We start from the raw sequence: 27691 nt of genomic DNA, 5'->3' as shown, positions 1-27691 counted from the left end.
TTTAACGCACTGGGTATACCTTTGGCGTCATTTTTCAACGTGTAGGGTAGTCTGTTTGACTTCTATAGAACTCTGAACCGGAGCCTGCGGCGTTGAAATTTGACGTCTTGGGTAACACCGCAACCCGTCTGCTGTGCTGTGTATGGGTCGAGGCTACAATAAATAAAAATAAAAAGGAATAGACTACAATGAATGATCTATGCCAGGGCTAGTAAAATGGCGGCCCCCAGATGATATTTATCTGGCCCTCCAACTGGTTTTTGATGTTTAAAAACCCTCGCAATCTGATATCAAAGTGCCCTCTCTGCGCAAAGGTTTAGCGCGTTCGGCAACCGCATTCAGCGGTGAGTTTAACAACGCACATGGTGTGCAACCGCATTCAACGGTGAGTTTAACAACGCTCAACTGCAGGTAAAACGGCATTCAGAGGTGAGTTTAACCAAAACAACGCTCAACTGCAGGTAAAACTGCATTCAAAGGTGAGTTTAACAACGCTCCACGGCGTGCAAGTAAGCAGTTTAAGCGTTTTCTTGTCATAGGAACTGGTACATAGGTAGGCTACACTGCTTTAACTAGAGCATGCTGGGTAACGTATTTTTATCGGAGGTTTGTTGATGTTAATAAATATATAATATGCTACGATTGTGTTCAATTAATATTTTATTTTTTATTTTATTTTTTATTGATTAAATCCTCTAAATTAATAACGCTGACGTCACTGTATGGGGCGATCCCAAGGTCCATTGCGATTTCCCACTTGGTAAGTAGAAGAGTTAATTAATAGAGATTGATACTATTCTTAAATTTACACATCTAAAAACTGTTGAATCAGGACAAGAAGTTGTGTTTAGAACCTTTAGATGTGTAAGGTGGCAATTTCGTATGACGGTAAATAATAGAAGGCATTATAAAAATATAGTTTGCTGCACCAAATGTGCAGGCTAGCAAAGTTAGCTAATTGAATTCAAGTTCATTTTTGTCGCATATAATCATGTATCATACTGGGGAATGTAATATTTTCAGTATTACATTAGCCCACAACTATTATCCAATATTAGAAATGTTCAGATGAAGAACAGTTGCCAGATTGGTTTGTTTTACAGCCTAATTGTTTAAAATCCACGCAAAATTATATAATTAACACCCAAATAAATCTATAATTAACAATACAAATTAATTTATAACTACAACATTATTGTGGCTCATCACAATATGAAATGATAAATAATTTGTGTGTTCTTTCAGAGGCTATTTAAGGCTACTACAGTGAACAGTGCAACTGTAAAATTATTTTCCATTTCTGTCCTTTGCCTTAAAATAAAAAAAAATTCCACTTTCCCAAGCCTTTTTTTATCACACATAGATCAACCCAAAACCAACCAAATGGCTGGGAAACTATCCAATCTGGCAACATGAAGAATACTGGTGTAAAATATAAGGTGTTTGATTCTGAATTGCTGAATTGCAGGTCCTTCAATTTTGCCTGCTCTTTATTCTAATCCCCCACCACACATACACACACAGAAACACACACAATAAAGGCACTTTTAAGAGCCACGTCTGTCTTGTGTTTTTCTGTCAAGTATTACTGTAAGTCATGATGGCAATGGCAGAAACTGCAGAGTACCTCTGGCCTTATCTGAAACTGGCCATTGATTGCATACAGTTGAAGAGGAATGTTTCTTGCATTGTACTCTTGCATTGCATTGATGTTTCTAATAATTCAGTGGATTTAACTAATGTCTGATAACTGCTTTTGTTCATTTCAGGTGAGTAAACTTGAAGCTGTATGATACAAGCCAATTTTATTTATTGGCAAGCCAGATAAAAGGGCTTCGAATAAATGGATTGCAGAAATAATAACCCATCTGCACCCCACTCCTGTCACTAAAATTATTTTGGAGAAGATGCGGAGGGCCTATGAATTTATCTTGACAAAATGTAAGTAATGTTTTGATTTAGAAATTATGAATGTTTAAAATGTATATTTCTTTGTTAATATGTAAAGATTTTAAATGAAAGTAAACTTGTATTATAGCAACCTCCACAGCACAGCAACCGGAGAGTCAAATGGTGCAGCAGGCGGAGAGTCAAGCGGCGGCGGAGAGTCAAACCAAGGAGTCTGAGACTGTATTTGTTCTTAACCTTGTTCCTCTGTCTTCCCCACTCTCTCCAACCTCTCTCTTCTACTTCTTCTACTTGTACAACTATTCTTCCTTCACTTTCTTCCAAACTTCCACTGCCATGCTCTAAGTCTTTGCAACAAATGAAAAGGACAAACACCTCTGCCTCTTCACACTATTCTCCCTCTGTCTCTCTTCCATCTCCGTCTGCCTCTTACATTTCCACGTCTTTGTGTCAGGAAGGGCCACGTGTGAAGAACAGAAGAAAAGGTAACCTTTTGCATGGTACATCTTACCCCACACTGGTAATAAATTTGCTCCCAGTCAGAGTTGACTTCATGTAAATTTGATTCATTGGGCTAACCGGGTCATTGGTAGCCAGTTCACAGTATTTAGTTATTTAGCTGTGGCCAATGTCCAAGGCCTGTGGTTAATGTCAGTCCCTGACTTAAGGTCCTTCCACACTGAGTCTGAAATTTTCGTATGCGTTTTTCCGTATTCGTCATTCGGTGGCTCTGAATTGTCAAAACACCATTCCAAATTCTTGCTACTGATCCGAAAAACGCAGAAAATCGAACCCGATCCTATTTTTTTATGACGGCAGTGTGTAAACGTGATTGACAAAACATATTTATTCGTCGATTTCAGAGTCAGTGTGCAAGGTCCATTAAGCTAAGAGGACTTTGGGAAAGCCAATCCTGTACATTTTGCTTTCAAAAACAGGGACAAATTTACTTTGACATAAATGAAAAGTACTGCATATTACCTCACATGTGAAATTATAAATTTGAACTGATTTAGCTACAAAGCATGGCATCATGGCTTAATAAACTTTCCGTGTCTTTTCATCATTTCAGGTTGCCGAAAATGTAGTAGGCAGAAGGTTTTCCTCTTTGATCGAATAACTGGGGAACGGATAAATGAGGTAAAATGTGTTCTGTTAGGCTGCTTTCTTGTCTAAATGACTGATTCTGACCTTTCAAAGATAATAAAACAATATGTTATGCCCTAATCAGTGATTGCTAAAACAGTTCAAATAATTATTATTCGTGTTTTTGTGTGTAGGGGAAAGCCGAGTTGAAAGTCCACTGGTTGCCATGCACTGTGTGGTAAGTCATATTTTATTTATTATTTAATTCTCAGTACTCAAGCAAATAGCGATGAGGTGGAGGCATTTGGAAGAGCTAGATCCGGCAGGTAGGCCCTTGTAACCTTTAGGACATGCATTCCGATGATGAAAAATTATGGAATAGTCTTCCGAGCATTCCAAAATCAGACACACTCTCTCAGTCCAGACTAAAGACAAATATCTGGACTGTCTTTAGTCTGGACTGAGAGAGTGTGTCTGAATTTGGAATGCTCGGAAGACTATTCCATAATTTTAAAGACAAATGGGCGAATGATCTACCTCCTTGTCTTTATTTAGAATATTCTGTTTGTAAGATCCTGGAATTTTGTGATTAACACAATGGATTGTAGGTAATGAGGAGCTGAACCATTCAGTACTTGCTGAGTAATTAATAGAACTCTAAAATTAGCTGACAGACAGCCAATGTATGGACAATAAAATGGTCCTGATGTGATCTGGTTTTACTGTTTCTAGTAAGTTCTCTAGTGGCTAGCTCTAGCTCTGAACTAGCTTATTTATTGAGCCTGCAGCAGGACATCCACTTGGTAATGCATTACAAAAGTAGCAGTGTTTCATGCACACATAAATTAATCTTTCAGCATCTGAAACACTTATGTGTCATAATTTAGTTGTTTCCTGTTGTACATGTGTTGGAAATGTGATTTTCCTCTTCCCACTAATGACAACTTCATCCCTCAGTTTATCAGAAACATTTTGAAATCCGTAAATTGAGATACATGGCTTTCAATGTACAGGAACTGTGTGGAACATTGTGTAACTAGAGCTGCCAGACAATTGTAGTTTAGTAAAAAGTACAATAGTTTCCTGTGAGATGCAATGTTGTATAAAAATGTGTAAAATGAAAAAACACCGTAAATTGAGTGAATGTACTCAGTTGCATTCCACCACTGGGCTTAACCAGGGTTAATGCTACTTTAACAAACATAAATACGTTTCAATGAACTCTCTAAATTTAACCCAACAGGTTTTTTTTTTTTTTTTTTTTTTTTTTTTCTCTCTGTGTTCTAATGAATTTTTTTGCACTTATGATATTTTACAGTGGCAAAACCTGGGATGACACATGGGAGCCTGCCAGTGAATTCCTGCATGTTATGCCTAATTCATCACATCCCATCCAGCTTTCAGCATGACAGCCTAGTCACCTGGACTCAAGCACCCTTAATTTCTTTTCTTTTTTTTTGTGAGTTTTTTCTTTTCTTTTTCTTTTTCTCTTGCTTTTGTTCATTAAAGTTTTTTGCACAATACCCAGTCTCTTTTTGTGTTTATTTTCTTAATGGTGTGTAAAAAAAAAAAAACTTTTGCATTTTCAATAACTGCACAACAGCCAGGAAGTGTGCCATGGAGATCATAAGGGAGAAAATGAGTGCTGTTTGGCATAATGGCATTCCCAAAGGCATTATTTGTACTTTAAAAAAAAAAAATTATACTGTATAGTTTAGGTAAGTCTACTTGAACTATTTGTTTGGTATGCCAGCCATGAATACATACCACAGAATACTCCTAAAGATATTAAAATGTTGTAATCCTACAATTTCCGATATTAATTCCTTTAACATTTATAATTGTAATTACCTATTTATATTTGCCTTTTTACAAAATAATGTAAAATTAATCATGTAAATATATATATTGTTTTTATTTTGGGGGGCAAAGTGTTCTTCAAAGGGAAGAAAATAATGTATTTTCTGGTGGCAGCCTTGCATCTCCTGGGTTTTTTTTTTTTTTTTTAAGAAAAGAAAAATTAAAGTCTTTAAATAGTTTGGCATATCAATACATTTTGGGAAATTAGTACAAAGTGTGAGCGCAATCATCTTTAAATGTTACAGACGCATTTTATTTGATTAAGAGATTAACTTACATCTGTTTAAAACAAATACTGCATGCTAGAATAACTATCAAGAGTAATTTTCTTTCTGTAAGATCCCTGTAGGGTTACATAACATAGGTTACATAGCCTATCTTCAGTCAGAACTGGGAAGAGTCTGTTTTTTTATTTTTATTTTTTTATTGCAGAACTTATACATAAATGATCATGGAAATAAAGCGTTGTTGTATATCTTTCAATGAAAAATAACAACAAAATAAATAAATATCCTGGATTTGCGTACATCAAAAGTCGGAAGAGCCTGTAAATACCATATATGGACAAGTGTGACGAGGCTTTGACGTTTCCATGGCCCCAGAAGGACAAGCTGTGGTTGGACTAACGTTTAGGTCAGAATAAAAAGCGCTCCATATCGCAAACTATGTTTTGCTTGCGTTATGTTGTCAGTAATACTGTCAGTTAACAATAAGGTATTGCTTATATTGAAAGAAATTACACGTTTACCGAGATCCTAACCCTAACCCTATCACTATAGTAACTACACACTTCAATGAACTACAATTTACAGCGCCCGTCCCATGGACACAATGATAGAGGCTTATGGGTAATGTAGTTTAAAAACGTTTAGTAATGGAATTAAATAAATACAATCTTTAATGAACAAAGGGACATCCAAATATGTTCATTATACATACCTCTTTGACATATTTGAGAGCCAGACTGAAATTTGGTATTTTACTGTGAGCACTTTTTAAAATGCTTTTTTAACACCTTTCCATGTATGCCAGACATCTCTGTCCAACATTATGTATTAAACATAGCATAAATAATTGTCCTACCAATTTTCACTTTTATACACTTATCAGACTTTGCATTTGCAGACTTTGTAGAATGTGCAGTTTTTTGCTCTTCCAGGGGTGCTACGGGACCCCTGGGGGAGGAAGGGCAGTAAAACCTACACATATGTACTCTCTTCATCATGGACAACAAACTGTATTGAGTCACATTTATATCTGAACATTATTTTGCTTTCCCGCCTTTTCTATATTTACATCATGCTTGTGTTAGGTTTTGATTATATTGCAAGACTCTGAACTCGGAATACAAAAATACAGTAATATTTTACAAATGTTGTAAAATAGACCTTTTCTGAATTGCTAAAACACTAAACCTCCCAAATTATCAATAGCCTAATCGAATTTGTCGAGTAAATCACTCTTTCTGTAAAACATTAAACAAGTTCAGGTAGTTAAAACACTGTTTGCAAATCTCATGCACTCTTTTGGCAAAACTCTAAACACATTCTCACTCACTAAAACACATTTCGCACTGACACATTTATGTTTCAAAACACTAAACACGGGCAGGCAAAAGTTAAACAACTACAACACAGTTGTCATCGTTAACACACAACTACTCAAAATTGTTCACTTATTTCTAATGATGAGACCAAACCAACTGTACATCATACAAGTCAGTTCAGAGTGCCAAAACTGACTCAAAATGTTACACTGAATGTTACCAACAATGGATGGAAACAATATAAGAGGGAGAGGAGGAAGAAGAGTATGTGAAATAGGTGGTGAACAAAGAGGAAGAGGAGGAGGATGAGAAAGAGCAAGGTGTGAAGAATGTTGTCAAGGCTGGATCTGCTTTAGGGATTGTCCCTTTTCCTGAGATGACATTGTTATGTGGAAGAAGTCATCAGGCCGGACCAACATGATGCTGAAGCAGAATAAAATCTCTCTCACTGACCTTGATTCCTCTAGTTGCACAACTCTCCTGAGTGACTGTAACGCTTTTCATTTAGAGTTTTTTACTGTAACCTTTTTGTCTTTTGCAGTTGGGTCACTGTATTTTCACAGTATAAAAAGTGCTGAATATACAGACCTTCAATACTATACAATATTCAGTACAATACTATACTTGCAGTGCAGTATACAATTTATTCACCTTACTACTGTAAGTTGTCATTACTATACTTTTTTTACGCAATTGCAAAATTTGTTTACTTAGTTACGATATACTTTTATTTCGGTAACTGCGTGTTTCGGATTCTGCTCTTCGTTTTTCTCTGTAGTGTCTAACGGTTGATCTGTAGTGTTTATAATATTGACTGATGTGTGTATGATCTGAAAGCATTGTTTGATTTGAGCACAGATAAAATGGTTTTGAGGCAATTGTTTGATTTTGCCATAAGAGTCAGATGTTCTCTGAATGTGGTTTGAAAATTTGGTTTTGTGTTTAAGGTTTTGAGAATGTGAGTTTCAAGAAATGTGTTTTAGCAATCCAGAAAACTGTAACATTATACTGTTAATCAGGTCACAGCTGATAAATCTACACAATTGAGTGGTGAAATGTTCTGAGTACCACAGAATCACATCAGTTGACTATGAAACCTGTACTAGATTACACAGAAAGCACATTGAATATTATGTTGGGGAGAAAATTATTCCTCATCATTATGGTGTTCTTCCTTATAATCTGCTTCTTCCATGTCTCTTAACAGGTTTCAATTGTTATACAGCACCCTACAGTTCAACTAATGAAAGTTACTGTACCACACAGTGCATGCATGCATGCACACATTTCTATGTATGTGAAAGAAGAGGTAACACTTTGGTTATATTTATGGTGATAAAAAGCAGATTTTATTACATGCTTTATATTCATAGTTAAGGTCATTGTCCAGAAGTATGAAAGGTGTTACTGTCTTGTAGATTACAGTCCATCATCAGATATTTCGTAGTCACTGTCGTACTCATCAGCTGAAGCACTGTACAAGAAGTTGATGTCCTCTGCTCCAGACAAAACTTGCAGGTAACAGTCTCTTGCTTGCACCTTCATTTCTCTGATTTGATGCCACTTTCTGAGGATGATGCTCTGCAGACCTTTCAAACCTTCTTCACTTAGGCCACATTGCGAATCTTAAAAGAGGAACACAAGAATATAAGACCAGCATTAGAAACTTTATAAACAGTCATCATTGTTGTGTATATTTATTAGGGCTGCCCCCTAATAGTAATCTTTGGTCGGGGCAACCCTATGTTTATGTAATTTATTACAAATACATACTTTTCATTGTCTCACTGGAAAACAAGCAGGACAGCTCTCTGAGGGTATCGGAACGAGTTGAAAGAGATTTCCAATGGTGGTCCATCTCTGCAACAAGAATCTTCTGCTCCTCCTCAAGTCTCCTTACTGACATGATGATGTCAAACGCCTTTCTCTTTGTCCTTAGATCGACAGAGTCTGGAATGCATTTATGATAAATAAATAAATAATTTGTATTAAACATCAACCTTCAAAGAATCTCTGAAATAGTATGGGGTTACAGAATGACATTTGAAGCATTGTGGGTTATGTGTCATTATGTATCAGATTTGTCAGAAGCAGTCAACAAACAGTAACAATTACAATTATTTGTGACTAAATGTATTACAAGTAATCATTTCCTCACTGTCAGCCCAATCCTTTACATCATTCTTCCAATTGGCTCGCTGTCACTGTCAATTGCGCTTTCATGGACTCTAGGTTTTGTAACTGGCTTTGCAGAGCTTTTGTGGTCTACAATAACAAACAGTGGTAAGAAACAAAAAACAAATGCTCAATGCACAGCTTCATACACTGCTAACATGCAGTACTGAACATCTAAAATTAATTCTACTGATGTCATTACCTTTTGATATCGGCAGGTCAGTGAGATAGCCAAATTGTTGAACTTTTGCTGATTCCAGCGCATGGCCATGAGAGTCAGCAAGTCTGTGCATCCTGAAAAACAAAGAAAATATGATGTTACCATATTCCTCCTACGTATTATGTAAGGATGTAACTAGTGCAGTATGTGGTAATCTTACCTGCTTTTGACATATGCTTACTGGTTACTGCAATCCTAGATAGGAAGGCATTGCACTGTTCCACCTCCTCCCCTAGAGTTAAACCAGCACCGTCCTGATATGCCCCACTCCATTTTACCTGGTTAAGAATAAAAAAATAAAAATAAACAGATGTTTGCAGATGTTCAGTTTAGATAATACGATTCTATCACATAGCAACACTTCCTTACCTCGTATTTAAAATCATGGGCTTTGGCATGAAATACCGAAAGGAATGGCTTCATGTTAAGAAGGTGCTGGAGCTCTGGAGCAGGACTCTGTGCCGACACACCACAAGCTCCAATCCCTCCTCGTCTACCTTGCTGGCAGATCTTTATGAGGTATCTCTGGCTGCTGACCACTCCCCTCCACAAACACTTCTTCCACTGAACTACAATATGGAAAATTGTTGATGAAAATAAGACTCTCCTAAACAAACTCTTCAGAAAGAGGTTATTATAGTGCTGTAGTCTAATTATCATCTAGAATTTTACATGTTTGGTTGTGTTGTGAATGTGGTCTACAAATCTTTTTACGTCTTCATCCTTGGCTATGAAGACGCCTTCAAAGATGGCCTGTTCCTCAGATCTAAAAAAACAAAAAAACAACAATTGATGATTGACAACAATTTATAACTTAAAATCTGAGATTTCTTAGTTCACATTAAAGAGCTATGTTTTCTTATTAATACAAACACTGTGATACACAGTTTGGAGTAGCTAGCAGCATTCTTGAAACGGTAATGCTTGCGGTTTCCATCAACTGAAACTGCAAGCATATCTAGGGTGCATGCAGGACAGTTGAAGGGCTCTTCCTTGCATATGTTGTCCACCTCAAATCTCACAGCCTCCCACTCAAAAAAACTTTTCAGAAAACTGTCTGCTGAGATCTTGCTTATCAACCAACAACTCAAAGATATCAACAACACTGCAGGATAGATCAATTCAATACTCACACGACCAAAGCGGACCGTTGGCTGATTCAGTATTCTTAAAAATGCTTGGCAGGACAGTCCTGGTGCCGCCATCTTCATTTCTTCAAATGAAAAAAAGACATCTGTGGCATAAACTGTGGCAAATTGAAGGGTTGCAGGCCAGTAGTCACTTCTGTTTAGGGCATCGACTCCAGCAGTCCAAGTGGATTGGCATGCCTCACAAATTAACTCGGGCATGGTTCGATCATGTCATCCTGGAAATATCAAAAACACATCCACTGTAATGTAAACCAGGGTTTGGGTTCTTTGTACTATTTATATATTACTTTGTATACTTCATATATTTTTAGTTTTATATCTATGTCAAACTTGTAGGGAGTCGCGTATGGATATATATTTATTTTAAAGATGCTTCTCAAACAGGACAAAATAAAGTTCTTCACATTCTTACCATTCATTGTGACCACAGCAACAATCTTTCCTGGACTAACCCTCAATAACTCTGGTGAACAACCACAGATTTTGTCAGGCATCTCCACAGGTACAAGCCGGACTGAAAAAGAGCATACAGTACACTTGAATTATGTTAAGGGGGTAAGGCTAAAAATAATTTTTGAAGCTGCCGAAGAGGGACCTAAAGAAAAAAAAAAAAAAAAACAGAATTGAACATTTTACACCAGTATTCTCTTCATCTGTGTTGCCAGAATGGGCTAAATTGTATGTGATATTCCTTTTCAATAAACAAGAAGTGAATATTGTTAATTACATTTTAGATAGAAATTAGACAAAAATTTTCAATAAATGTAAGTTTTGCTCTATTTCAAAAAAAAAAAAAAAAAAAAATTCCAAACAAAGCCACAGCAGAACTTCTAATATATATATATATATATATATATATATATATATATATATATATATATATAAATCAGTCAATAAGTTATGACAGCATTACTTGTTACATTAATTATACACATTAATTGTTTTATTTCATATTGAAAAATTGTGATGAGCCACAATTTAGTAGTTATGAATTAATTTGTATTGTTAATTATAGATTTATTTGGGTGTTAATTATATAATTTTGCGTGGATTTTAAACAATTAGGCTGTAAAACAAACCAATCTGGCAACTGTTCTTCATCTGAACATTTCTAATATTGGATAATAGTTGTGGGCTAATGTAATACTGAAAATATTACATTCCCCTACGATACATGATGATTATATGCGACAAAAATGAACTTGAATTCAATTAGCTAACTTTGCTAGCCTGCACATTTGGTGCAGCAAGCTATATTTTTATAATGCCTTCTATTATTTACCGTCATACGAAATTGCCACCTTACACATCTAAAGGTTCTAAACACAACTTCTTGTCCTGATTCAACAGTTTTTAGATGTGTAAATTTAAGAATAGTATCAATCTCTATTAATTAACTCTTCTACTTACCAAGTGGGAAATCGCAATGGACCCTGGGATCGCCCCATACAGTGACGTCAGCGTTATTCATTTAGAGGATTTAATCAATAAAAAATAAAATAAAAAATAAAATATTAATTGAACACAATCGTAGCATATTATATATATTTATTAACATCAACAAACCTCCGATAAAAATACGTTACCCAGCATGCTCTAGTTAAAGCAGTGTACCTATGTACCAGTTCCTATGACAAGAAAACGCTTAAACTGCTTACTTGCACGCCGTGGAGCGTTGTTAAACTCACCTTTGAATGTAGTTTTACCTGCAGTTGAGCGTTGTTTTGGTTAAACTCACCTCTGAATGCCGTTTTACCTGCAGTTGAGCGTTGTTAAACTCACCGCTGAATGCGGTTGCACACCATGTGCGTTATTAAACTCACCGCTGAATGCGGTTGCCGAACGCGCTAAACCTTTGCGCAGAGAGGGCACTTTGATATCAGATTGCGAGGGTTTTTAAACATCAAAAACCAGTTGGAGGGCCAGATAAATATCATCTGGGGGCCGCCATTTGACTAGCCCTGGCATAGATCATTTATTGTAGTCTATTCCTTTGTATTTGTATTTATTGTAGCCTCGACCCATACACAGCAGACGGGAATTGCGGTGTTACCCAAGACGTCAAATTTCAACGCCGCAGGCTCCGGTTCAGAGTTCTATAGAAGTCAAACAGACTACCCTGCACGTTGAAAAATGACGCCAAAGGTATACCCAGTGCGTTAAAAAGTGACGCCAAGGGGTCCTGGCCAAGCGTCCATATTCAACGAGTCCAACTGCGTCCTGTAAAACGCCCGTGGGTTGCATTGATGGTTGAAAGCCATGAGCGTCTCTCACACACGATAAAGGGTGCGTGTTGAATTCGGCCAATATACTCCTGCGGGCAATTAAGGGATGATGGAACCTATATTGTCGTGTTTTTAGTTAGGATACCTAGCACACATTCACGTTTAAATTGAGTAGGCTACCACAGGCTTATTTAAAACTTAACGAAATTGTAGCCTACGCATGCTACTGTTGCTGAAAGCGTCTGATATCACGCACTTGGATTGGCTAGCAAAGTCCAACTGCGTCCTGTAAAACGCGGGTGGGTTGCATTGGAGGTGGTTAAGCCGCGAGCGTCTCTCACAGACGATAAGGGTGTTGAAAATGGCGAATATCTCCTCTCAAAAGATAAATAATGGAAAACAATGACCTCCTATATTAGGTGTAGGCAATCCTAATCATAGAGCAAACATAAGTCGTTGCTGAAAACGTCTTTAGTCTGTGCAGTCGGTCAATGTTGAGGTGAATTGACGACTGGCGAAGCCCTGAGCGTGTAATTACATCGCGGATGGTTTTACATTGAAGTTGGTTGAAAGCCATGTGCGTGTCATCTATACGCAAAAGGGTGCTATATGCGTGGGCAGAAAACGCCGAAGGACGTGACAAAACGGCCTTATATGACGCCCTGAGATGAGAACGGGTTGGAGGGAATCCTTGATGAATCAAACATAAAATAAAGCTAAATGACATGAAATAAAAACAGTGATGTAGTCATTAGGTGCCATTTTCATTACAGCAGCAGCATCTCAGAGATCTCCAATACAACCTCAATTCCAGAACTGTTAGTACATTTTGTAAAATGTAATATAATCAAGAATCTGTGATTTGTTAATTCTCTTTAATCTTTATTTAACCGAGAAAAGTACAAAGAAAAAAATTCCTGTTTTCACTTGCCAAATTATTTGTATTTCTGCAACACACTCTCAAATAAGTTGGGACAGAGGCCAAATAAAAGTCAAAAGACTATAGAATATCCAAGTTAAACTGTTTTGAAGCAGTCCACAATTAGCAGGTGAACTGATAGGTAAGGGTAAGGGTAAAAAGAGCACCCACCAAAGACTCTGTCTTTGCAAGCAAAGATGGGTCATGGCTCACCACTTTGTGCCAAATTTCATGAGAGAATGGTCAAACAGTTAAAAAATTTCTTAATGCAAGATTGCAAGAATTTGGGTCTTTCACCATCATAATATTGTGAAAAGATTCAGGGAATCCAGAGAATTCTCAGGCCATGTAGGGAAAGGCAGGAGACCTCAGTTGAATGTGCGTGACCTTCGAGACACCCTCAGATGGCAATGCATGAGAAACCATCATGCTACGCCGTTAAATGCAGCCACATGGGCTTGGGTGTAGGCTACTTTGATCCAAAAGACAGTGGAAATGTGTGCTGTGGTCAGATGAGTCCACATTTAAGCTTGTTTTTGAGAAAGATAGACATGGAGTTCTCAGTCCCAAAGATGAAAGGGACGATCCAGACTTTCATCAGCGACTGGTACAAAAGCAAACATCTGTCATCGGGTATGGAGGTGAATCAGTGCAAACAGTATGGGTGACTTTCATGTGTGTGAAGGTATCAAGTCAAGTCAAGTCAAGTCACCTTCATATATAGCGCTTTTAACAATATGACTTGTTTCAAAGCAGCTTTACAATGATAATAGGAAATTACAGTAACAGAGATTGTTTTGGCTTTACAGCAGCTCTAGGATAAAGTTATTGTCCATCTTAAGTTATCTTTGATTGATTCACTTCCGTTGCAAAGATCATTAGTTATTAACTTAGGGGCCGCTTACACGACACTGTTCTAACTTAACGCGCTCCGGCCGCCCATCCGCACAAAACAGTGCCTGGTGGCTCGAGAACACACTCCGGGAAATAGGTTCCAAGGTGCAAACAATAATCAGTTATCTCTGCAGAAACATCAACGCGCACATGCGCATCACTTGTTCAGTCCATAGGCGTGCGCGTTTGAATATATATGTGCGCAGGCATATAGTCCTTCTTTACAAATTAACCCTCAACAAACTACTTGTCTGGCCGTAAAAATGTATAATACAGAATTATTGATAGTGTCCGCGTAGCCACATGTGACTCTGTACAGATAAAACGACAACATTTTATCTGTACAGAGGTACAGGGAAGGGAAGGAGGCCTTCACAGGAGAGAGACTAGTTGACACTTCAGGACTGCGTTGTCATCATGTCCGGGCGCAGGTCCTTCATCAGATCTGGATACGGCCTGGATTCGGCGGACTGCGGTAAACCTCGGGATAAACAGAGAGACTAATATTAGCGTAGATGCCATCTTTCTTATGATGTAACGAGTACATCAGGATTTATGGGAAGTGTTCCCGGTTCCGGCTGACCTAAACTATGCAGCCTATCACTGACATGGAGGCATATATTAGGATTGTACAGACAACGATGACCACAGACTGTTGAGCAGATGTCTTGTATCAAGCAAGACTGGGCAAAAATTCCACATGCAAAACTGCAACAATTAGTATCCTTTATTCCCAAACATTTAAAAAGTGTAATTAAAAGGAAAGGTGATGTGACACAGGGGTAAACATGACTCTGTCCCAACTTTTTTGGAGTGTGTTGGAGCCATCAAAATCAAAATGTGTTTATATTTACAAAATACAATTAACTTGGCCAGTGAAAACATTGGACTTTTTTTCCTTTGTACTTTTGTCAGTTAAATAAAGGTTAAAGAGAATTAACAAATCACAGATTTTATTACATTTTACAACATGTATCAACTTTTTCTGGAATTGGGGTTGTAGATTAATTAGCAGAAGTTATAACTCTTCCACCTGCATATGATGTCATTAACGACAGTCCTATACTGTTGAACCAATGGTTCAAACAACAGAGGTGCGGCCATGTTATATGGATTTGGGAAACAGTTGTGACTAGTTGGTTAGTAAACGCACCCAAGAGCGCTACTGATAGACTAGGAAGAGAGGAGCTGCAATAATGTAAAATATGTGAAAAAATTATGTGCTTTTAAGTTCAGAAATTAGAAAAATAAATCGAATTTTACAGGGGTTTTTTTGTTTTGTTTTTACAATCACTAAGACACATTTCTCAATACTTACAGTAAGTGACTTTTTCAAAACTCTTCACACAGTGATCAACAGCAGTCTATGTGGGCTAAACTGTGGAGTATTTATCATTGCTTTGGCACAAAATGCATTAAATTCAGATTACATGAATACATTTCTCACTTAGACACATCACCACCAAAACTCCTACAGATAACTGTGTGAAGAGTTGAGAAATGGGTCTTAGTAATGGTAAAAAAAAAAAAAAAAAAAAAATTGTATGTATTTAGTTATTTTAGAAATGTTATAAGCAATTTTACATACAACAGTTGGTCCATTCTGTCAACCTTGCACAATACACTAGTTTTGCATTGTTTAAACTATAAATGCATTAAATATTATCTGTTCATTTTGTTATTACATTTTTTTCTCAATCGCTTTGGCTCAATTCTCAATTACTTTTTTTTCTTTTTTTTTTTAAACAATAAAGTTCAGATCTCGGAACAGTTAGTTTCTTGTTAACATCAGATTTGAATTTCTTATTAAAATTGCATGTGTTTTAGCAAGTATGTAAAAGAGTACAATTGTCAAAACTGATGAGTTGATTTTCAGTGATATTGTCAAAGTCTTCACAACTTCGAAACATTCTTTCACCATGTGAGCCTTCATTTGCAAAATGATCCATTCAGTTATCAAAATCTGTCAGACTTATTCCATAAATACCCTTGACATGTAATGTTTGTAATGAAATAAGAATCACAATCTTGCAATCAACCAATCATGTTTGGAAGCATACAGCCACTGCATATGGAGTTTGCCCAGCCAGCACAATATCATTTTTGAACATGGAGGAACGTCACAACCCTAAACAGAAACATCAGTTTATTTTTGAAGAAATGTGTTACATGTAAACTGAAAATTCACAGTTGCTTGTAGTGGAAGAGCAATAGGAAGATATGTTAAAATGTACATCTAAACATTTTGACCAGTGTGGCTTACATGATGACAAAAACACTGGCACTGGCCAATTTAGCATGGATTAAATGTTTTGGTTGAATAATACAGTTCTGATGTTCAAGCAAACAGTTGTGACGATTGACCTTACAGTTTAGAGAATATTAAGACTGTGTGTGTGTGTGTGTGTGTGTGTGTGTGTGTGTGTGTGTGTGTGTGTGTGTGTGTGTGTGTGTGTGTGTGTGTGTGTGTGTGTGTGTGTGTGTGTGTGTGTGTGTGTGTGTGTGTGTGTGTGTGTGTGTGTGTGTGTGTGTCACTATAACCTCTAATAACCTTTCCTTATCTGAACAATACAATGGGGATTTCCCACAGTTATAACTGTGCAATGCAGCACTATTTCCTTCTTCAGTTTCTTAAGTCACCTATGGCATCAGAAGACATGCATGAATTTTATTTAATTTAATTTTGTTTTCACACAATCCTTCAGAAATCATTCTAATTTGCTGATTTTGTGGTCAGTTATTTTCAGTTATTACTGGTTCTCTTTTATTAATAGCTAATGGTTCTTTCTTATTATTATCATCAATGTTGACAACAGTTTTTGCTCCATAATATTTTTGTTGAAACCGTGATACATTGTTTATCAGTATTCTTACTTGAATAGAAAGTTCAATGAACAGCATTTATTTGAAATAGAAATCAACATTCTGTTGAAATAAAATAATTATTATGCCTAACAGCAATAAATCTGTTTCAGGATTAAAGTTTTTCTCGATTGCTTAAACACTATAACCAGGCTTTTGATCAGGCTAAAAAACACACCCATTTCCCTAAACTTTAAACACTAACTCCCCTGTTTTGACACATAAGTCAGATTTGTTGAACTGTCACTGCAAAACTCTACACACAAATCCCTTCATTTCTCATTGCCTATACCATGTTGTCATGTATAAAGCATTAGCATTCAATATTGTTCACTCAAGTCAGCACAGCTTCAGCTCAGTTAGCACACAATTACCCAAGTGGAAACACTAAGAGTCAAAATTGATCACGCCCCAATCAGAGCCTTCAATAGATAGATAAAAGGGCCAGAGTCAGTTCTGGAACAATGAACAATGGATCCAGAAAGACATGAAGGAAGAGGTTGAGGACACTGGAGTGGAGGAGGAGGAGGAGGAGGAGCAGTAGAGAGTGGAGAAAGAGGTGAAGGAAGAGGAAGAGCAGTAGAGTGTGGAGGAAGATGTGAAGGAGGAGGAAGTTGTGGAGGAGGAGGAAGAGGAAGAGTAGTAGAGAGTGGAGGAAGAGGAGGAGGAGGAAGAGGTGAAGAGCAGTAGAGAGTGGAGGAAGAGGTGGAGAAAGAGGAAAAGTAGTAGAGAGTGGAGGAAGAGGAGGAGGAGGAGGAAGAGGAAAAGCAGTAGAGATTGGATGAAGAGGTGAAGGAAGAGAAAGAGGAAGAGTAGTAGAGAGTGGAGGAAGAGGTGCAGGAGGAGGAAGAGGTGAAGGAAGAGGAAGAGGAAGAGCAGTAGAGAGTGGAGGAAGAGGTGAAGGAAGAGAAAGAGGAAGAGTAGTAGAGAGTGGAGGAAGAGGTGCAGGAGGAGGAAGAGGTGGAGAAGGAGGAAGAAGAAGAGTAGTAGAGAGTGGAGGAAGAGGTGAAGGAAGAGGAAGAGGTGAAGGAGGAGGAAGAGGTGGAGGAGGAGGAAGAGCAGTAGGGAGTGGAGGAAGAGGTGAAGGAGGAGGAAGAGGTGAAGGAGGAGGAAGAGGTGGAGGAGGAGGAAGAGGTGGAGGAGGAGGAAGAGGTGGAGGAGGTGGAGGAGGAGGAAGAACAGTAGGGAGTGGAGGAAGAGATGAAGGAGGAGGAAGAGGTGGAGGAGGAGGAGGAAGAGGTGGAGGAGGAGGAAGAGCAGTAGGGAGTGGAGGAAGAGGTGAAGGAGGAGGAAGAAGTGGAGGAGGAGGAAGAGGTGAAGGAAGAGGATGAGGAAGGTGAAAGGGAAGGCCAAAGAGACAAGCAGTGCCACTCTAATTGCCCATGTCTTTGTCCATGGTATGACTATGAGGGAGTCTGGGCAACGAGTACAGCCAAACTTGAGTTGCTTCACTGTCGCTTCGATCATAAGAACCTTCATGGAGAAAAACAGGTACAGTAGATATACTTCAGACTGCTCTCTACTGTAACTTTTGAGTGCTGCATTCTGTGCTGTTGCAACACATACATGTATTGTAGCTGTTACCCTATATTACTGTAATAAAAAGAAATGCATCAAACCACAAGCAACATAACTTACCAGTTTTGGAAATGTTGTTTTGAATTTATTGCACCAGTGTGTTTAAGACTATGTTGTAGAGTGTGTGTTTGTGAGGGTTTGTGTGTCCTGTCTGTCAAGTCAAGTCAAGTCAAGTTTATTTGTATGGAGATTTTCACTATACAGATTGTATCAAAGCAGCTTCACAGTATTAAATTAAAATAATACAACAAAGTTTTTTTTTTTTTTTTTAAGAGGAATTTATTGATTGATAAAATTAAATTAAATATCCCCAAAATATCCCCAACTGAGCAAGCCAAAGGCAACTGTGGCAAGGAACCGAAAAACTCCATCAAGTGACCTAATGGTGTCCTAAAACTCCATCAGGTGACCTAATGGAGAAAAAAACCTTGGGAGAACCCAGGCTCAGTCTGTGTGTCCTGTCTGAGGGCAAAGTTTGTTTTTTCAGCAAGAGTGAATGGTTTTGAGTGTAGAGCTTAATTTTGACCTGAAAAGAGGATGTTTGGGGAACTGGGTGAGACGTTATGGGTTTGTGTTTACTGTTTTGAGATACGAGGCATAGTTTCAAGAAATGTGTTTAAGCAATCGAGAAAAACTGTAATAGGCTACAAGTAACCAACACAGCAGTATTGTATTGTATTGTATACAACACTATGTATTACTACAATTCCCATAGTCCTTTTCTTTATATCCGGAAAAGAAGGGGCCTTTTCCGCCTTCGTTCGCGAATTTGTGAATCCTACTATGGTGAAGGTTCGGCTCATGAATATTAATGTTTATATGACATAAGCCTAATTGATTGGCCGAATGAAGACATAGGAACGTGGGCGTTAGTAAGTCGAATCCAACTGCAGTCGAAGGCTTGGCTCATGATTATTAATAAAGAAACATGATTTGACGGTGTAGGAAGGTTACCTAGCGACGTCAGCATTAACTTATTAACATTCGTGAGCTAAACCTTGGTCATAGTAGGATTTGCAATTCCGCTCTCCACCCGTAAGTTGCGGGATAGGCAGACCGTCGGAAGTTTGTGGGAGATGGGCTGAAAGTCCAGCTGAAGGCAGACCGAACAACTGCTGCACAGGAGTTTCACAGCTGCTTATAAGTGTGTAAGTTATCCTCTTACATCCTAACGAGATATATTTTAGAATATTAAAATTTGAACGTGTTCTAAATCAGTAGTTACACATTGACTTTGGCAGTTCACTAGCTCACTTTAAATTCAAAACCTGTCGCTTGTATTTCAGACAGCAGGTTAAATATTATTTAACGAACGGAACATGTAATGTCATTTACATGTTAAACCATTTTTTTCTTCTCAAAACGGTAACGTTAACGTTAGATTAATTATGTCTGAGCATTCATGCCTTATGGCTGTACATAGCTCTGTGTGTGTACTGGCTGGATGTCTTTCAAAACCTAGCGCACTGCATAACTAGACAGCATTTTTGGACATTATAGTTATGAATGGAACGCACAAGCGCGAATGTGATGCCCATAAGTGTCATAAAGGGAACGTTACCTGGTCTTTGATAATACCATGGTACAGTGATCCAGTGACTAATAGTATCAGGTGGGATTGCCATGTTACTGGTACTGAAATGCATGATATATGACTGGTTGTTCACCAATGCCCTTGGTTCTGGAAGTATTTTTCTCATTCATTTTTGCCATTGGGATTTTTAAAAATCTTGATTATTTTATAAGTCATGAACCAAACAAGCCAGCTATGAGGTGAATCACAATATTGCTAACTTTGATTTGAAAAATTATTTGAATATCGGACAAAAGACTAAGGTACATTAATGTGTACAGCGGCTTTGATGAAAGAAATAACTACAGTCACATGAAGCATTGCAAATAAAATAAAAATTGACAAATAAAAACTGTTGATTTAAAGATGTTTATATCGAAACAATATGTTTTATATTTATTGCAAAATATGCATACAAACATGGAAGGATTATAGAAATATTGAGATTCAAAATATTGAATATCAATTACAGTGCTTCATGGGAGTGAGCGGGAGCTAGAAAGTGTTTTTTTTGGTGTGATTTGCTTGGCTGTATCCGAAATCGCCCCCTATACCCTCCTCATTCACCATTCCCTACATAATTTACTCCACTAATATAGTCCACAAATGAGTGAATGAAAAAAATTTCGGGCACTGAGTGTCGCTAGAATTCATTCACTGTGCATGGCGCTCAGAGTGCCATGGGTCTAGTCTAAAGGCTTGCCGTCGAGTGTACTCCAGGGCTGAATCCAAAATGGCCCCCTGTACCCTCAAATAGGGCGTTATTTGAGGGGACAGCCTCAGTAGTGGTGTCCAAAACCATAGTGGACGTTATTGAGTGCACTTATTCAATCCCACATTGCACTGCAACAACGAGCGTAGGCCTACAACCGATTTTCGCTCAACGGCTGTCCGAATTCGCTCACTTGTTTTTTATTTAGCCTACTCCTTCAAGTGAACAGTATTAGTGGACTAACGTAGAGAATAGTGAATGAGGGTTTAGGAGGCGATTTTGGATTCAGCCAAGTTGTATATTTATTGAGGTGCATTATGGGATTGAATGAGTGTACTCGATAATGACAAATGGTTGTCCCCTCAAAATAATGCATGATTTCAGACACAGCCCTTATTTTCTGATTGGTGTAGTAGCCTAGATTTCGTTTTCAGAAGCATGGTACTAGTTTCTCACCTGGATTCCCACTGTTAAATAAGATTATTTATAAAATAAGTTGAAATAATGCAGGCTGGTGACTTCAACAAAAGCATACACCATTGATTAACTACCACGTAACTCACAATTATTGTTAAAATAAATTCACCTATGGAGAAAATTAATACTTAACCCAACATAGCACTCTCTTGGTGTTTTTTTTCTTTCTTTTTTTCTTTGCATACTGCTTTCAAACCATGCCATCACTGTTGCCATCCCTGTTCTTTTAGTAATCAAAAAGTACCATGGTAATATCATGCTGTTTTAAACATGTTCCATGATATTCCTTTTTTTTTTCTTGGCATTGTCCTCCTTATTTGTCACAAATGTGTCATTGCTGCAATGTGAAGTAGCTTGGACTCACATATTGCAGAACTTCATTATATCCTTTTCATTTGTTTTTAAGCTTTCAGGTTTGAAAGAAATTGTAGAAAACTCTATCATTATTCACTAACCCTCATGCATGTTAAACTTGTAAGCAGATTTTCTGAACATTTTACATGCTGCTCTTTTCCATAAACATCTAACTGTGCATACTTTCTTATTATATAGTAATAGAGTATATTCCATATTTCCATATATAAGTTCCATATTTTTGTGCAACCATTGGCAGCTATCCCAATGTTTTCTGTTTCCATACAGATGCTCATGGGCTCTGAGTTAGGAATCAATGTGTTGAATACACTCTTTAAAGCTCTAACCCCCCAGTCAAGTGCATCTCCCTGCACCTATTGTTTTCTGAAAACAATCAGTTTCCATTAAAACAACTGTTTACTGTTACAGAGAATATGACATTTATATAATATTTGTTCATTTTCCAACTATGGAAGTTTCAACTATACGATTGCAATATGAGAGTTCAACACACCAGCTGAAACAGGATTAATGTGGGTTCTCGTGTGATGTTATGCTCAAGGTATTTCACTCAAGTATGTCAAACCTGTCAAGCAAGTATGTCAAGGGTATCAAATATATTCCTCTAAGTTCCTCTAAAATGCAGTGCTAAACTGAAAACTGTCTATTGTTTTGCTGATGTATATCCAAACAGTTTTGCACATGAAGCAAATAGAATTTGTCCAAAAAAGTTTAAAAAAAACAAAACATTGAAAGAAATGTATACTTTTATTCAGCAAGGATGCATTAAATTGATCAAAAGTGACAGTAAAGACAATTATAATGTTACAAAAGCAAAATAAATGCTGTTCTTTTTAAGCTTTTCAAGGTGATTCATCAAATGATTTCCGAAGGATCATGTGACACTGAAGACTGGAGTAATGGCTGCCAAAAATTCAGCTTTGCCTTCACAGCAATAACTTACATTTTAAATTAGAAAACAGTTTATTTTAAATTGTAAAAATATTGCTGTTTTACTATATTTATGATCAAATAATTGCAGCCTCGATGAGAACATATAAAAAATCTGGTATTTCTATGGTACTCGTTCGAAGGAACTCTATAGTTGTACTACATGTCCATAAAACATGGTATAACCATGCTACACTTCAAGAAAACCTTGGTCATAACATTGTACAAATCCATAAAACATGGTACTTCGATGCTACCTGCATGTTGAAAAACACCTTTTGTGGTTCATATCCAAAAACATGGTAGTCATTTTAATTGAATAACTGTACCATGTCCAAAAGCTTTTGTATTATCATTGTTATTTGTACAAAAACATGGTATAGTAACATCATGTCCAAAACATGGCATTACCATAAATGTCCAAAAAACATGGTGCTTTTTGTTATTAAAATTATCAACAGAGGCCTACATCTTTGCAAAACTCAAAAAACTTAGAATTCACTGCAGTTTCCAGCTGTAATGAACACTAGTGGCAGTAAAACAACAACAACTTTTATAATAAATTGGCATGGTTGCTTCATCAAATGCATTTTTATCTCACTTTTTTGTGCACTATTAGATTATGGTTTAATATAGGTGGTATTTATAAATGCGATAGAGCCTATATGCGATTCAACTTTTAGAACCAATGACCGTATATTAAGTTTAGGAATTGCTTTGATAACCAACATATTAAAACATTCACATTTATATGTTTTTAAATAAAATCAAAAACACTTTTAGCACCACTCACTGGACATTTCACTATGTTGCTTATTGCAAGAATAAATGTAATTTGCAGAAATGTTGCCACAGGCACGTTCTTCCAGCGCTGGATGGTTGGCATGCGATGGTATTACATTTTCATATCACGGTAATAGGCTTTATGCCGAACGTCACATGAGCAAACAGGAAAACAGATCTCATTGCATCCGCTTGTCGGAGAAAGTTTTAACGGCAGTACGAAATGACGGAGATGATATCTATAGATTTTTAAGGTAATCAGCTAACCTTATCAGTTATTTTTATTGTTTGCGTTTTATTCTGTTCAAATATCTAAATATTAGTGATAAGAAGACATTTTTTAGAAATCAATCTACATATGCGATGGACGTCGGTTATGCTCATCTTTGCTCGTTCTTTTGAAGGCATCTAGAGTAAAACGGCTCTTAACGAAGCACCTGAACCAGAAAAAATGCAACTTGTTGTACAGAAAACGGAAGTTTGTTGCAACGGAACCACTGTAAGACTACGCCACGAAAGCCCACAAAGTAGGAGTAGCTGACCCTGAAAGTAGGAGGGAGCTGCCCCTGTTCAGAGTGAGACAAGAAGGATGTTACTTGGTTGAAAGCAACTCGTTCAAGTGTTTTCGCAATGAATGGTTGGAGAGAGACTGGTCTGTAATTCTCTTCAAGTGATGTGTTTAAAGTTGTTTTTTTAAGCAGTGGAGTTACCCGAACCTGTTTGAATGCAGTAGGGAAAATGCCAGTATGGAGGGATGAGTTGATGATGTGTGTGAGTGCTGGAAGAAGTGTGGGGGAGATGGCTTGTAGAAGGTGTGAGGGGATGGGGTCTAGAGGGCAGGTGGTAGGATGACTGGAGAGGATAAGTTTAGATACTTCTTCCTCGGTTAGTGGAGAGAAGGAGGAGAGAAGGTTATTGGCTGTTGCTTACATTGCTTTTTGCATGTTTCGCGGTAGTTTCAAAGTGAAATGTCCATTGAGGGGTGATAAACAGCATGATCAGATTATCCGAAACAAATATACATCAACATTTTATTACATTGTTACACGTAATAAAATGTCTTAAAAATGTCTTTAATATCTTCGCAAAATGTAAACTATTTTATCCTACAGCTCTGTATGTAAAGTTGGATATAAAAGCATATCCAATTTTATCTGTAGGCTACTCACACTCAGTGATTTATAGTAAATCTCAACTGCTTACAGCATTTCAAAATGTTAACTATATTTTTGCCCAGCGATTTATTTGTGGGATATATTTTTCGATACGATTTGGGTTCCACTTTGTGTAAATCAATACGATTTATTATTTTATAGTCTGCTAGTTCTGTGAAATGATTGTTAAAATGTTCTTCAGAACATACTGTTATTGCTATTGCTTTCACTACTCTATGAAATAATGTGGCATTTAGCCTAACAGTGTAAAAAACTGGGGGCCTGCTTTGGGTAAAATCGGCATGATAAAAATACTCCCATAAGCCATGGCAAAAGACTTGAAGCTGTTATGTACTGTACATGTTATCCACATGTGTACACACTGTACCTGGGTTAAACCGCCTCGCACTCTCTCTTCCTCTTTAAACGCAGAGTGTCTTTCAAATCTCCACCTTCCTCACATGTGTTAGTTTCATTTTGTTTTTTGCCTGTGTGACCCAGTTTTCTCTATGTCTAATTATTCATCATGTTCACATGTCCTGTTAATTATCTCATTAGTTCCCTCATGTAGTTCCTGTATAAGTACTCCCTTTTTTTTTTCAGTTCTTGGTCCTGTCTCTTCTGTAAATTGGATGTCTTCCCCGTGTTTTTACCCCATGTCCTATGGATTATTGAATTAAAGACCATTTCGTGGTACTCTTCGTCTTCGTGAGCTTCTTTTATCCAGCCACTCGTGACATGTTTATCATGCCAGAGTGGCTCCCAACTGCTCAAAGAGGAGTACGCGGCTTGTCATTTCTGACTCTACTCCATAAACTGTGTATAAGCAGCAACCTGACAAGTTTCAGTGACAGGTCATTTGTCTCTCCACACTAAATGCAAAATATTTTGTAATGCCCGACAATCACAGCCTAAATATACAGGGCTATCTATCTATGACTGCTCCACTACAGTAGTTGTTCAGACAACATGCTGACTAGTCTTTTATGATAATATATAGTTGTTGTGCACACTGCTTATCCCTCCCAGATACAGTAGAAAGTGACAGGAAATTTCTCTGGAGAAAAGGGTAAGGGTATTGGCCAACCCAGGAACATGGAAAATCTGTGCCCGTCGCTACATTTTTGATCAATTATATTACATTGCTTTTTGCATGTTTTGCGGTAGTTTCAAAGTGAAATGTCCATTGAGGGGTGATAAACAGCATGATTCAGATTTATCCAAAACAAATATACATCAACATTTTATTACATTGTATGTTGGCAGTTCCGAAGTTAAATGTCTGGGGAGTGAAGCTAAAAGGTTAATCGTGTTTGAGAAATGAAATACCTCCCACTTTAACCATAACCTTGAACAATCTATTTTGTTAACAAAATAAAACATGGGATGAAAACCAGAGGCGGCCAAACAATTTGTTCAAAACGGTTGATTTATTCAGGGACAAAGAAAGTGGCTGTCTTTATGAGTTGTTGAGTCAATCATTGGAACTATTCATTCAAAAACACGGATTCATTTAGAAACCAAGCATCACTGTTGCTAGGAGATGCGCAATGTCTCTACTGTGGATTTGTTTGGAACTATTTTGTGAAATAGAGCAAAAACAGACAATATTCTTTTTAACAAAAATAGTCTAAAATGTAAGTCACTTAATATTTACTTCTTGATTATTAAAGCGTTGTATGAAATCACATTTGCAATTGTTTTGATATTCGGGAAAATGGCACTCTTGCTTGTGTGTTAGCCTATTGCTTAAGTATTAAAGACCCCCTGTGGTGAAAATAAGTATTTAATGTTGTTTATATATCTATGTGGTGTTTTCAATATGTTTTAAGACAAACTATGTGCAAATTCATAAGTCAACACCATTGCTGAGTATTTTCTCCTAAAACTCCAGTGAACCAAAGATAGTCTCAAAAAACGGGTTTGAAATCGCTGGTGTTTCTGACGGCACAATCGACCTTGTAACCAATCACGTCCACGGGCTTTAGTATTTCATTAACTATGCTGTGAAGCAGGAGAGTCTCAAGAGAAGCCAGGTTATATTTGTCTGTTGATATGAAAAATCGGGTACATTTAACAATATAGCAGTTGAATATATGTATATTACGATGTTACGATGCAATATTTCTTTCTCCATTGACATTCTATGATGTTCAAAGCATTACTTTGCTGAATTTTAGAAGGCAGATTGGGATGGCAAACGGGAACATGGTTTGTGTAACATTAGTGACACATTATCAGCTGTTTCATGTAGTCAAGCCAAAGGCTAGTCATATTAATTACCATATGTGTCTGACGTTGGATACCTGTTATGATGGTGCAAGGAGATGAACCCAAATGCAGACAGTATTCAAGTGAACTACGTTTATTACAGAAAAACAGGGAAAACAAAACCCACGAAGGGGCAAAACAAGACAGGATCGACTATATTAGGGCGTTTTTCCACTGGGTTCGTTTGCTGCGGTCCGAACCCGAGTGCGCTAGTTCCCGGCGCCCCCCGCAGCGTTGGTCTGGTTTCACCCAAGCGGGAAGGAAGTCGACCGGAAGTTGAAGCCGGCCGCGTGCCACCATCTTGTAGCAGAACTTCACCTGCTGTTAGCATCCCATTGACTCCCATTCATTTTGGCGTCACTTTGACAGCGAATAAGTTTACATCTGAGGCGTTTGAAGACTCCATTTGTCCATTATTTATTTCTAAAGAAACACGACAATGTATAAAATGCTCCATTACCTTGTAGCTTACGTTATGGCCCCGTAAAAACCGTTTTTGTAAAAGTAGGCTAACGATTGCGTCATAACCACGCGACTCTCTGTCGCACAGTAGAGAGATTACCGTATTGACGGGAGGAGAAGCTCGCGGGCAATCGGGGGGACGTGGAGGCAAAATGACAAAATAATTAATCAGAATACCTAGCAAAAGTTTCTCCTGCTCCTAGCTCATGGACAGCTCCTACTCACACTCTCCGTCTCTGCAAGATTCGGAAGGGAATGATTCAGATTTCTTATGCCACAGCCACTAGAAGACAGACGGGTTGCTCACGTCACATCTACGTCGTCAAGCTCTGTTTGAGTCTGCGCGTCAGGAACGGAAGTCCTAAAAAAAATCGCTGAAAATGGGCTTCACTTGCCTCAATTGAGTTCCAATGAGATGACTCTGTCCATTTCTTATACTGTCTATGGGTTTCACACTCAATTAGTTGTATCGAACCCAGGTGCGTTTGCAGTGATCTTACGTCATCGCAAACGCACACGGAAAACGCATG

The 27691-nt window shown here is 37.7% G+C and overlaps 3 protein-coding genes across 9 annotated transcripts in view; 2 read left to right on the top strand and 1 right to left on the bottom strand.

The window, feature by feature from the left end:
* Window positions 1-68: 68 nt before the first annotated feature.
* LOC309485667 (uncharacterized protein) lies at window positions 69-4403 on the top strand (the record flags this gene model as incomplete). The annotated part of the gene is made up of 5 exons (XM_082152598.1): window positions 69-1941; window positions 2039-2393; window positions 2981-3048; window positions 3189-3232; window positions 4313-4403. The coding sequence occupies exons 2-5, from the start codon at window positions 2267-2269 to the stop codon at window positions 4401-4403; spliced, it is 330 nt and encodes a 109-aa protein (XP_082008724.1). The 5' UTR covers window positions 69-1941; window positions 2039-2266.
* A 4161-nt stretch (window positions 4404-8564) lies between these two features.
* Window positions 8565-11634, bottom strand: LOC309485589 (uncharacterized protein). Of its 4 annotated transcripts, none has more exons than XM_082152505.1 (7): window positions 11357-11634; window positions 10359-10460; window positions 9929-10161; window positions 9165-9561; window positions 8956-9073; window positions 8778-8869; window positions 8565-8665 (listed from the first exon to the last, which is right to left on the bottom strand). In XM_082152505.1, exons 4-7 carry the CDS (start codon window positions 9453-9455, stop codon window positions 8579-8581), a joined length of 588 nt encoding a protein of 195 aa, XP_082008631.1. In that variant the 5' UTR covers window positions 9456-9561; window positions 9929-10161; window positions 10359-10460; window positions 11357-11634; the 3' UTR covers window positions 8565-8578. The 4 variants fall into 4 exon arrangements, with proteins under 4 accessions (XP_082008631.1, XP_082008632.1, XP_082008633.1 ...); XM_082152506.1 differs by lacking the exon at window positions 11357-11634 and having other exon boundaries at window positions 9165-9364; window positions 9468-9561; window positions 10359-10692; XM_082152507.1 differs by lacking the exon at window positions 11357-11634 and having other exon boundaries at window positions 9165-9364; window positions 9510-9561; window positions 10359-10692.
* A 7786-nt stretch (window positions 11635-19420) lies between these two features.
* plekha1b (pleckstrin homology domain containing, family A (phosphoinositide binding specific) member 1b) overlaps window positions 19421-27691 on the top strand; it is a 47426-nt gene continuing 39155 nt past the window's right edge. For all 4 annotated transcript variants that reach the window (XM_082152290.1, XM_082152292.1, XM_082152291.1 and 1 more), the window contains exon 1: window positions 19421-19572. The gene's annotated coding sequence lies outside the window, so the exon portion shown is untranslated. The remainder of the gene's footprint in view (window positions 19573-27691) is intronic.

Source organism: Leuciscus leuciscus (genome assembly GCF_965113295.1).
Source record: "Leuciscus leuciscus genome assembly, chromosome: 21".
NCBI lineage: Eukaryota > Metazoa > Chordata > Actinopteri > Cypriniformes > Leuciscidae > Leuciscus > Leuciscus leuciscus.
Note: the sequence above shows the minus strand (reverse complement) of the source record. Positions and strands in the feature narration are given on the sequence as shown.

Bases quoted from the DNA above. Each gene is read 5' to 3' on its own strand.
- LOC309485589 (XM_082152505.1), bottom strand. From the start codon at position 9,455: ATGATAATTAGACTACAGCACTATAATAACCTCTTTCTGAAGAGTTTG. The intron at 9,074-9,164 runs GTAAGGAAGTGT...ATTCTTAACCAG, and splicing joins CCCATGATTTTAAATACGAG to GTAAAATGGAGTGGGGCATA. The intron at 8,870-8,955 runs GTAAGATTACCA...TTTGTTTTTCAG, and splicing joins TAAGCATATGTCAAAAGCAG to GATGCACAGACTTGCTGACT.